This window comes from Erythrolamprus reginae, chromosome 1, assembly GCF_031021105.1.
Source record: "Erythrolamprus reginae isolate rEryReg1 chromosome 1, rEryReg1.hap1, whole genome shotgun sequence".
Taxonomy (NCBI): domain Eukaryota; kingdom Metazoa; phylum Chordata; class Lepidosauria; order Squamata; family Dipsadidae; genus Erythrolamprus; species Erythrolamprus reginae.
Genome location: NC_091950.1, coordinates 271,448,112 through 271,460,636, shown reverse-complemented (window position 1 = coordinate 271,460,636; position 12,525 = coordinate 271,448,112). Strand labels below are relative to the sequence as shown.

Genomic DNA, 12,525 nt, shown 5'->3' with positions numbered 1-12,525 from the left:
GTGAGATGTTTTCTTTTACAATGGGCTTCTCTGGATACAATGCTGGAGCTACAAGTGTCAGGTAAGACATGCATCTCATGGTTCAACATGTCCCACCTGCCACAAATGAGTCTCTGTGAGACTTGTCATGCCACAGCCGCTGCCTTGTGGAGCAGGACTCCGCAAGGGTTGTTGTGCCATTGTATGTACCAATGGCAGGAGGACCTCAGCTGTGCCAGTATGATGATGCTCAAGGCGGTACTGCATTTCGTGCATGCAATGGCACAACAAGCCTTGCAGAGTCCTGCTCTACAAGGCAGTGGCAGCCAGCGCCAAGAACAGGGAGGGGGAGGTAAAAGCCATGGTCTATCCAATCCAGTCTCATGCTTCTTGCCTACTGCAACCCCAAAATAATAAGGCACCCCAAATAATAAGGCCAAGGCCAAATTTTGGGGTTCAAAAAATATAAATCCCTGTCTTATTTTTGGGAAAACATGGTACAGTGGTACCTCATCATACAAAATTAATTGGTTCCAGGAGGAGGTTCGTAAGGTGAAAGGTTCGTAAGATGAAACAATGTTTCCCATAGGAATCAATGTAAAAGCAAATAATGCGTGCAAATCCTTCAGGAAAATCCCAAACTTTAGAAGGGAGGCGAACAGAGGGCAGGGAGGAGCAGCTAAAGGGGGCGGGTGGAAGAAGCAAGGCTAGGCTAAAGGGTGAGTGGGAAGGAAGAAAGGTAAGGGGGGTGCCCCTCCCTTTTCTTTCATCAAAAGACACCGTTTCAGTTCCTTTGCAAGCATGTTGTTCTCTGCAAAATTTTTCCTCCCCCAAGCTGCCCCTCCCTCCTCCCTTTTCTTAAAAAGACACCGTTTCAGTGCCTTTGCAAGCACGTTGTTCTCTGCAAAATCTTTCCTACTCCAAGCAGTCCCTCCCTTTTCTTTCTTCAAAAAAGGGGAAAAAAAGAAACCCCTTCATCCCAGCAGCAGCTGCTTGGGTTCGTAAGGTGAAAATAGTTCGGAAGAAGAGGCAAAAAAATCTTAAACACTGGGTTCATATCTTGAAAAGTTCGTTAGAAGAGGCGTTCGTAAGATGAGATACCACTGTATACTGAATCGAAGTTAGTATTTATTATCATTAAGACTACTGATAAATAAAAGACCATATGTGGCCAATTGGATTTTTGCTATTTTATATAGAGATGAGATAAGCTGTTAAACAGGAGCAGACTTTCTGAAGTCTAAATAACTAATCTACATGTACAGATATGGCTTTGGCAGAACAGTTTCCATTGATATGAGAAATGGTGCAAATGTATGATGGTGGTTCTTCCTTGTACTTGTCCAGAATTAACTTATAATATATTCTGTCTCCTCAGATCCTGCTCAAAGAGTTCGATACCCGGAAACTCCAGTATGAACAGCTCTCTGAAGCAGGTCAGGGAATCCTGCAGAGACCAGGAGAGCACCCACCTACTCACGAAAGAGTGAAGCAGCAGCTGACAGCAGTGGCACAGAAATGGGATCATTTAACAGGACAGCTGAGCGACCGCTGTGGTCGAATTGAACAAGTCATTGTCAAAAGCACAGAGTTCCAGAACCTCCTGAAAAGCCTCTCCGAGAAACTTAACATTCTGGAGAATAAATTCAGCCAGAACCTGGCTATAAGTGCAGACCCCGATTCTGTCAAGCAACAACTGGAAACGACTCAGGAAATAAAAGGTGCAATAGACCAAGAAATGTTGCACATAAATGCGGCTCAGGTTGTGTGCGAGGAATTGTCTGCGTTGGTGGCAGAAGATTACTTGAGAGCTGAACTCGTCAGGCAATTAGAAGGTGTCTTAAAGCCTTTCAAGGAGCTGGAACAAAAAGCAGGTAAGTGGCAAAGCAGTTGAAAAAAAAATAAAATCCTAAATAGTGGGGAAATGTACCGTTTCTCAGAATGAAAATGAGCCTTACACTAAAATCAGGGATGCAATTATCCCCCAGATAGCTACAACATGTTTGAAAGAAAAAAAGACATCCCCCAGAGCCTGAATTGTGTGGTTGGGTGGGGATAGCTCTGTTTTTCTAAATTTGACTTGTACAGGTGTGGGCACTCCGGTTAGTAGCCCACCAATGGCATAATTTTGGCATTGGTACCTCTGGTACTGTCTGAGCCGGTCTGTGCGCGCTACCATTTTTTGGGTAATTTTTTGTGAGTTTTTGGCACTCTGAGCATGCACAGAAGTAAAATCGTGTACGGGGACACATCACAATGCACACCTGCAACAAAACATAAAAGGAACACACCCCTGCTGATGCAGTAGAACCTCTGATCACGAACGCTTCTGACCACGATCAAATCGGGTTCCGAACAAAAAATTCACATTTTTTTTCCCACAGCCAATTTCCCCTTCGCTGCCTTTATTTGGTAAGTGCCAAATTTCCAAAATTAGGTTCAGGTCACAACCAAATCAGTTTGGGACCAAAGTTATGGAACAAATTATGGCCATAACCAGAGGTTCTAATATATCTTGGATCACAGTATTTGATATTGAACGAGACACATTAACAGATTATTTCAGCATCAATCATAACTACCACTTTCATTGTTCCTTGATTTAAGGAGCATTGAAGAAATCTCACGTATATGTGTCCTGTGTAGATATATTTTAAGCATGAATAGAGTTTCACACAGATTCACTGGGGAGTTTAGAACATGGAGTAATTATATCATGGGAAGCAGTACTAAATTTCAGATATAAACAGGACACTCTTTAACAGAGCATAGAACAATTTAATTTTTAAAATAATTTTATTGAATTTTCCTTTAAAAAATATAGAAATTGTGTACATACTTCAACAAAAATAAAGAAACAGAAAAAAGAAAACAATACAACATAAAAACAGACTAATTACAATAAAGACACATCATATACAATCAGCTAAATACATAATGCCAACCAATACAAACCCTTACAGTGAAATCATATTTATTTAATGACCTATTAGTTATTAGCTATTAGTTATTGGCTACTAGTTTAAACTTTTATACATTTGATTGTTCTAAAATTTGTTTTCTTATAAACTAAATCCATTGGATTATCTATTTTTATTTCAGCTACTTCTAAAATTTTAGTGACCACGGTTATCATTATTGGTATTGATTCTGATTTCCAATTTTGGGCATAGGCAATTGTGGCTGCTGTAGTCATGTAATATTAAATATCTATCTTCTTTGTCATTTCCCCCCTAAATATGCCTAATAAGAATAGCATTAAACACTTTTAGCAGGCATTGGCAGTGACATTTGCATTTTCTCCGGCATGGCTTTGAAGAAAGCTTATATAATTACCATTACCCCAAATTTATTTTTATTCATTTATTTATTTTGTCCAATACATAATACACATTGAAGAGAAAGATATGTAATAATATAAGTAAAGAAAAGAATAGAAAAAAAGATATAAAAGTATAGGTGAATGTATTGGAAAGGGAGAAAAGATAAATGAGATAAGGAGAGACAATTGGACAGGGGACGGAAGGCACACTGGTGCACTTATTGACCTCTAAGGAACCTGGAGAGGTCAATCGTGGATAGTCTAAGGGAAAAATGTTGGGGGTTAGGGGTTGACACTACTGAGTCAGGTAATGAGTTCCACGCTTCGACAACTCGGTTGCTGAAGTCATATTTTTTACAGTCAAGTTTGGAGCGGTTAATATTAAGTTTGAATCTGTTGCGTGCTCTTGTGTTGTTGCGATTGAAGCTGAAATAGTCATTGACAGGTAGAATGTAGCAACTTTAAGACTTGTGGACTTCAGCTTCCAGAATTGTCCAGTCAGCTATGCTGGCTGGAGAATTTTGGGAATTGAAGTCCACAAGTCTTAAACTTGCCAAGTTTGAAGACCTCTGAGGTATGTTATACATTTCTTAGAAATAACAGTTCTCTTTGACTGAAATAATAGCCATCCTGTTTTAACTTTGACTTGGCTTACTGTATTTTCAAACAGTATTTTTTTAAAAATCTCTTTCAGGCAGTCTCATCGAACAACTTCAGTTAACCTATGCAAGTTCTCATCAATTCCAACAAATGTCTAAAGATTTCCAAGCATGGCTGGATACAAAGAAACAAACGCAAAATCAACCTCCTCCCATTTCCACGAAGCTAGAAAGCCTGCGGTCATTAATTGAGGATCAGAAAGAATTCAAGGCAGCATTGTCTGACCAGATTGGTTCCTATGAAAAAATAATTTCAGAGGGTGAAAATCTGCTCCAGAAGACTCAAGGGGCAGAAAAAACAGAATTGCAGTCCCAGCTCAACAGGCTCAAAGGCAACTGGGATGAGCTGCATAAACAAGCGAACGAAAGGCAAGATAAGTTGAGTGATTGTTTGGAAAAGGCTCTCCGATACAAAGAACACGTGGAGGTCCTGCAACCCTGGGTAACCAAGTGCCAAAATAACTTAGCAAGTATTAAAATAGGAATCGACCCTGTTGAGATAGAGAATTCCATAGCTCAGGTGAAGATTTGGCAGAAGGATTTGGACAAACACCAAGGGGTTGTTGAGCTGTTAAGTAATGCAGCGGAGAGCTTTCTTAGCGCCTGCCAAACTGATAAGGATATTATTGAAGAGGAAAAGAAACTGTTGATACAGAAGATGGATATGGTCACAGACCAGTTACGTATTAAAACAGATACCCTGGAAAAGATGTCTCGGAGATTAAAAGAGTTTCAAGAATCATCCCAGGACATTAAGGGGCAGTTGAAGAACATCAGGGAACAGTTAGAAATACACAATGCTCTTCAACCTCAGACTTACAGTAATAAACACTTAACTGTTATGCAGACACAACAGAAAGCCCTTCAGACACTGAAGTCACAAGTGGATGTGACAAAAAAACTTGCCCAAGACCTGGTGGTGGATGCTTCTGATTCAGCAAATGTCTCGGATGTTTTGTTGCAGGCAGAATCATTAGAAGAAGAATTCAACACGGTCAACCAGCAGGTTGAGGACAAATGTGCCTTCGTGGAGACTAAGCTCCAAGGAATTGGCCATTTCCAAAATACCATCCGAGAGCTGTTTTCCCAATTTGCAGAGTGTGATGATGAGTTGGATAGCATGGCTCCTGTGGCCAGGGACCTTGTCACCCTGCAGTCCCAACAAGAGGACATCAAAGCTTTCCTCGAAAAACTGCAGGAGCTGATAAGCAACAACGACAATGCAAACAAATCATGCAAAGTGATGTTAGCGAGTGAAGCAGAGGCGTCTCCTGATCTTGCAGGTATAAAAAGGGATTTAGAGGCTCTGAACAAGCAGTGTAACAAATTACTGGACCGAGCAAAAACCAGAGAAGAGCAGATCGAAGGGACTATTAATCGTGTTGAAGAATTTTACAGCAAACTAAAGGGATTTGCCAAACTGCTTGAGGAAGCTGAAGAACACGAAGAGTCCCAAGGCCCTGTTGGAATGGAAACAGAGATTATTAATCAACAACTGAAAGTATTTCAGGTAAGAGAATTCTCCCTATAGCTTTAGAACAGAGCTGTCAAAATACTATACGCAGCAAATTTGTTACCACCGTTAACTCATTATCTGTCGTCCAACATATTTGTGATTGATGAGTTCAGGCCTTGGTGTGCTGTTAAAGATTTTGGAGTATCCACAGTTTTAGCCTCGGTTTGGTTTTTTAAAAAAAACATTTTATACATGTGCAAACTTTTGAATGTCTTAAAACTTTTTGAAATGTTAGGTTTTCAAGCACAATATGTTTGTACTGTTGTTTACCACTCTTCTCACTGGTTTCTGTGTGCTGCAGGCTTGTTTCACTGTGTTGATGGAGGTGTCTCCTGTTTGGGTTGTTGGATTATAGCGCTGCCTATATAATCTTGAGTGGGTTGTAACATTGTGACTGTGTATAGATCTAAATGATATGGAATTGGACTTCGTCTTCGTTTGTGAAGGTCTATATCTCTTGGGTAGTGTTGTCCTTTTTTGGGAATACACCCCTACAATGTTGTCTGAAGGGTGAACATGGTTCCAATCCCCCCCCCTCCAAAAAAAGGTGATTTAAAAGTTGCAGTAGACCTTGAGATGCTTTAAGAAACTGTACATTTTTTCCGCCTTGTGTTGCTATTCTGTCTTGCTTAGTTACTTTCAAGAACAGTTGGAGGAATAATGGATAAGTATTGGTAGCCTCATACCATCCTTCTTTCCATGTCCAGGTGAAATGCAGGCAGAATAGTAACCTGAGAGACAGATATTGCATAAGGAATTCAATTTCGGTCACCCCACATCAAGAGCCATTATACTGCCATGCAAGAAGAAGCAAATGCAGCTCTGATTAGCACTTTAATATCAAACAATTCCAAAAAGAAGATAAGGAGAGCAGCAGGAGGAGGAGGTTATAGAAACTTGTGTTCTTCTCAACAGCTGGCCACAGACACATGCATTTTCATACTTCCATAGATTGCAAAGTGCTAAGTGAAGCCAAGCCAAGCATTTGTTCCAGGGGGTTGTCCAAGAGTCACAACTTGGGATCAGGCCAGGGATTACATACTCAGGAGAACCTGTCTAAGTTAGGTTCCAAAGATCAGAGAAATTGCCAGTTGGTCAAGAAAACAAAAGAATTTGGAGGTGAGGCGAGGCAAAGGCAGTGGGCCAATAGCATGTGTAGTTCTGCTGAAACAAAGCTCTGGTTTCTGTCTTTTAACCCAGGCTCTTTTCCAATAAATGCCGTCTGGCAGAATTTATTTTAATCTCCAGTGAGTCCAAGGATCCCCACTGTGAAAGAAGAAGAAATTACCCTTCATTGGACTTCAAGACAAAAACTTGAATTTCATAAGCTGTTGATTATAACTGCCCAGGACAATGCTGTAGGGTGGAAGAATCCTTAGGCAGTAGAGAAAAGAAACCAAGCAAAAGTGTTGTTGTTGTTGTTGTCTGCTGTATTAACTCAGAGGAGACTGATGTAACATGCTTAACGTGAGGCTTTGCTTTAAAAGGTACTAGAAGCTTAAGCTGCTTCAAAATGATACCACCATATTGTTACCTAAGGCTTAAATTAAATTCAAATGTGTTTATTAAAACCCTAAGGCCAAATAGAATAGAATAGAATTTTATTGGCCAAGTGTGATTGGACACACAAGGAATTTGTCTTGGTGCATGTGCTCTCAGTGTACATAAAATAAAATATACATTTGTAAGGAATCATGTGGTACGACACTTAATGATTGTCTTAGGGGTCAAATAAGCAATGAAGAAGCAATATTAATAAAAATCTTAGGATATAAGCAACAAGTTACAGTCATACAGTCAACATGGGAGGAAATGGGTAATAGGAATTATGAGAAAAACTAGTAGAATAGAAGTGCAGATTTAGTAGAAAGTCTGACAAATACAAATAAGATATTAAATAAAAGAAATTTTAAAATGAAATTAATATGAATATATAAAAAAATAAAACAAATGAGATTGTCTCTGTGTGTGTGCGTATTGAGAGAGAAAACAAGTATAATGGGGTCTAAAAATAATTAAAACATAGTTACTAAAGTAAACCCACTATTATAAGAATTTCCAATCCTTAGTATGGAATATAATACAAATGATAGCACAGAATTGAGCGACTTGAGAGGTTATTTTTGAGTCCTTGCTGGAGAATGGTTGTTGTCTGGGACTGCACATGTACGCTATTTCATTCCAATATGGTTGTGCTTATTTTGGGGCTACATTCAAGATACTATTACTAATTTTTAAAGCTTAGTTGGGGTTGAAGTTGCTTGAATGTGCAAGATCGAATCTGGATCGATTACCAGGGCCAGAGAAATTTAGTCTTCTGAGCTTTTGGCCTCATGCTAGAGCCCATCTTCAGGGAACTTCTCTCTACTGGAATACATGCTTTGGGCTAATTATAATTCTCATGCATTAATATCGCACACAGAGATAACTGGCATAAGTAGATAATAAGTATTATAATTAATACATTGGAACCTTGGTAATTAAAGGATGGCTTTCTTTCATATATTTTAAGTGGTGCACTCCAGTAAGTGTCTGTAATTGTGTTCTGTAGGTACTCCATTTCTCAACACAAATAAATCCAAAGAGAAATGGAGTACCTTCAGTCGTGGCGAATTTTGTAACATCTTTCTCAGAAGCTGTACGTGGCGATGTGACTACAAACATTTCATGAACTGATTGAATCCTGACACTTCTAGGAAGCCTTTAGGCAGGGCCACAGACGGTTTGAAAAACATTTGCTAGTACAGTGCTCCCTCGATTTTCGCGGGTTCGAACTTCGTGAAACGGCTATACCACATTTTTTCAAAAATATTAACTAAAAAATACTTTGCTGTTTTTTCCCCTATACCACGGTTTTTCCCACCCGATGACGTCATACGTCATTGCCAAACTTTCGTCCGCCTTTAATAAATATTTTTTAAAATAAACTTTAATAAATAAACATGGTGGGTAATAATCTAAATGGTTGCTAAGGGAATGAGAAATTGCAGTTTAGGTGTTTAAAGTGTTAAGGGAAGGTTTGTGATACTGTTCATAGCCAAAAATAGTGTATTTACTTCCGCATCTCTACTTCGTGGAAATTCGACTTTCGCGGGCGGTCTTGGAACACATCCCCCGCGAAAATCGAGGGAACACTGTATGTCCAACTGCTGTCCATTCTACTGCCTTGTTTTTTTGTTTTCACAGAGAGCCATTGTACTTAATCAATTTTGGCCTTCTATACTGGAATGTCACCCACTTGAGACAGGCTAGATCAAAAAATAGACACTATAAGAACTACTGGAACCCTGCTTTAATGTTATATGTCATAACAACAGAATTTTGAAGGTCTGACAGAGATTCTATCTTATACCAAAGAAAGTCAAGGCACAGCAATCTAGAGTTTCTTCCTCACTAATTCCTGTCTTTCTGGGCCAAACTTATATTTTCACAAGAACTTTTCATAATGATTATTGCAGTCCTTCTTCATTGTCATCACTTTTTTTAAAAAAATAAATTTTTATTACAATACAAAGATTAAAAAGAGCAGGCATATAGTGATGTACATAATGTATCATTTCACAGTATAATTATTATTTGTATAGTTGTACTTAAATTCTGTCATCACTTTTATATGAAGAAAAGCAGAGATAATACTGTTTCCTACAAAACACAGGTCTGACTGACAGGATGAGAAAAATAAAATGCCAGGGAGCAATGTTGTTCATTCCATCCTCAAACTGCAAAGGGAACTAACTCTACTCTTTGGCAAAGCAAAATAAACCTTCAGAAAAATGTTAAGCGCTTACAAAGTTTCAAAATTTGGGAAGTCTTTTTTAATGTTGTTTTATCAGCAAGAATAAAATGCAAAGGATAAAAAACGTAAAACAAACATCCAACTCTAAAATCAAAATGATAAAGAAAGGGACCCAAATACAGTGGTACCTCTACTTATAAACTTAATTTGTTCCGTGACCAGGTTCTTAAGTAGAAAAGTTTATAAGAAGAAGCAATTTTCCCATAGGAATCAATGTAAAAGCAAATAATGCATGTGATTGGGGAAATCACGGGGAGGATAGAGGCCCTTTTCCTCCCAGGAGATTCCTAGAGAGGCCCGATGGAGGCTTCTCCTCGCCTTTTCTGGCCCTGTTTCCTCCCAGGAGATTCCTAGAGAGGCCCCACGGAGGCTTCTCCCTGCCTTTTCCAGTTACAGTTTTGGAGGCTCGGGTTTGTAAGTAGAAAATGGTTCTTGAGAAGAGGCAAAAAAATATTGAACACCTGGTTCTTATCTAGAAAAGTTTGTAAGTAGAGGCGTTCTTAAGTAGAGATACCACTGTATGAGATAAATTTAACATTAAGCAATATAGAATCTATCCCAGCTGTATTGTGAGTTGGGGGTATGAAAACCTGATAAATTCTTGTCCTCTTTACATAGCGACTCTACAAATAGTTATAAGCTTTCCCACCTTGATATAACCAAAATACTTTTACTGCTTTGATTAGAGACAGTGGACTGGGCAGCATTATAAGAGACTGGAAACCATTTGTGGTCTTCTATGTGTTAAATACAATAACAGATGGTTAACAGAGGGATTTGAAGATTAGCATAATGTTTAAGTTAACCTATTGACTTTGGTTTTTTTATATATATGATCAAATATTGGGTCGATTTGATGATCAGCTACAGATCCCCTCACCTGGAATATCTATTTGTCTATTATAAGGACTGGTTTTAGAATGTGTGCTATGCACTTTTTGCTATACTGTATTGCTATGCCAAATAATGTGATTTGAAAACAGTAAATGCTCAAATACCCCTCTCCAAAAGCTGCTATCAGTTTCAATACAGCATTTGTACATTTCACACACACCCAATTATTTTTTCCTATTGTACAAAATCAGTTGATATTTAGCTGTTTATAGCTTATATGAAGGGAACCTATATGAATGATTAGGACAATGTGAATGAAATAAGTAGGTAATGTAAATGGTTACTGAGATTTAAAAAAAAACCAAGAATAACAACTACAGGTGGTTATTTAGCAATTGTAATCAAATAAAATTATATTTCAAACAGTATCTGAGAAAATAATCTGATAATTCTCAGCCTTATATATTTGAGTTTTTCTACCAGGTTATGAAGGTCTGATCAAGAGGAAATCACCTATTCCAGGATATTGGAAATGTTTATTCTCTCCTCACTTGCTAGTGCAATATAAATTTAAAAGAAAAGTCAGATGCTGTGAAGATGATGATCCTGGACTGATCTTTTCTAGTGATAGGAATTCTGTTCCTTTTGAATCATTTTAAGAAGCCACTTGTTATGGCAATTCAAAGTGTCACTTCATTTTGCACTAAGTGCATATAAGGAGGTTAAAGAGGTGGAGGTGTACCGTATTAGAATATGTAGATACAGGTAGTCCTTCACTACCATAATTGAGCCCCAAATTTCTGTTGCTAATTGAGACATTTGTTAAGTAAATTCTGCTCCATTTTGCAATTGAGACAGTTGTTAAGTGAATCACTGCAGTCGTTCAGTTAGTAACACAGTTGTTAGGTGAATTTGGCTTCCCCATTGACTTTGCTTGTCAATAGTTTGCAAAAGGGGATCACATGACCCCAGGAGGCTGCAACCATCAGTTGCCAAGCATCTGAATTTCGTTTATGTGACCATGGGGATGCTTCAATGGTTGTAAGTGTGAAACTTGTCATAAGTCACTTTTTTCAGTCCCGTTGCAACTTTAAACTAAATGAACTGTTGTAAGTTGAGGACCTGCACTTGATCCTTGTCTCTTTAGGATTCTGATTAGCATATAGAATTCTATATTGGCCCAGATCCCATTGCTTTAGTTTTACTTTGAGAAATGTACTCAGTTTGTTAGATAAGAGTTCTTCAATTTTTCCGGGTTGGCAGCTTGGAGAGGGAGGAAAGAGAGGATGGGACATGTGCGAGTGGGATCCCAAGTGCCTATGATGCTCATACGAGGGCCCCCGAGTGCTCACGACACTAGCATAAGTGGGGTCTTGAGTGTTTGTGACACTCACGCAAGTAGAGCCCCAAATGTCCTCAATGCTCATCTAAATGGTACCCAGAGCACCCATGATGTGAGCACGAGTGGGGCCTTCAGCGCCTGTGATGCAAGTGTGGCCTGAGCTCTTGCATTGCTTGTGCAAGTGTGCCTCAAGCTCTGCAATGCTTGTTCAAGTGGGGCTATGTGCGCATGTGCACTAGTCGGCCACTCACATGGTTGCAAATAAGATGCTGCCCAGTAGTGGCCCACAGGTTGGGGACTCTTGAGTTAGATGGACACACAGGAATACTTTCTTGAAATGAATGGCATAGTTATGATCAGATGGAGCTTCCTAAAATGTAAATTTGGAAGCTTATTTAATAGTTCAGTGGACAAATACAGGATGTGTTCCAAAAGTAATGCAATTATTTTTTTTAAATAATTTATTGAACAGATTTGCACAAACACTTAAAATTCTTCAAAGTACTGTCCTTGGGCCTCTACACATTTTTTCCAGCGACTCTGCCATGACCGGTATGCGCCCTGGAAGGTGTCTTTGGGGACCTCTCGCAAGGTCTTCGTCACGGCTGATTGGATCTCCCCAATGGACGAATAACGGTGCTGTCTTAATCCGAGGGAACAAAAAGGAGTCTGTTGGCACCTGGTGTTTGACCAGGAACTCGCAGACTCGTAGCGTGCTGTGGCAAGGCGCTTTTTTCATCCATAGAAGAGATCCAATCAGTGTGACGAAGACCTTGCGAGAGGTCCCCAAAGACGCCTTCCAGGGCGCATACCGGTCATGGCAGAGTCGCTGGAAAAAATGTGTAGAGGCCCAAGGACAGTACTTTGAAGAATTTTTAATGTTTGTACAAATCTGTTCAATAAATTACTAAAAAAAATTGTATTACTTTTGGAACGCACCCTGTACTTGAATTAGGAGATGGTAAGCAGTACAGTATATAGGGTGGGGAAAATAGCTTTTCATCATTGTTCACTTTTTATAGGAATATTTTTTTATTCAGTAATGCGTTGCTTTCCTTAATTAGAATGATTATTCTG

General features: G+C 39.1%; 1 protein-coding gene across 12 annotated transcripts in view; it reads left to right on the top strand.

The window, feature by feature from the left end:
- Window positions 1–12,525, top strand: part of LOC139156879 (dystonin-like) — a 400,586-nt gene that overhangs the window by 252,259 nt on the left and 135,802 nt on the right. For all 12 annotated transcript variants that reach the window (XM_070733016.1, XM_070733011.1, XM_070733010.1 and 9 more), the window contains 2 exons: window positions 1,358–1,853; window positions 3,996–5,470. In XM_070733016.1, coding sequence (XP_070589117.1) covers window positions 1,358–1,853; window positions 3,996–5,470 — 1,971 coding nt within the window. The remainder of the gene's footprint in view (window positions 1–1,357; window positions 1,854–3,995; window positions 5,471–12,525) is intronic.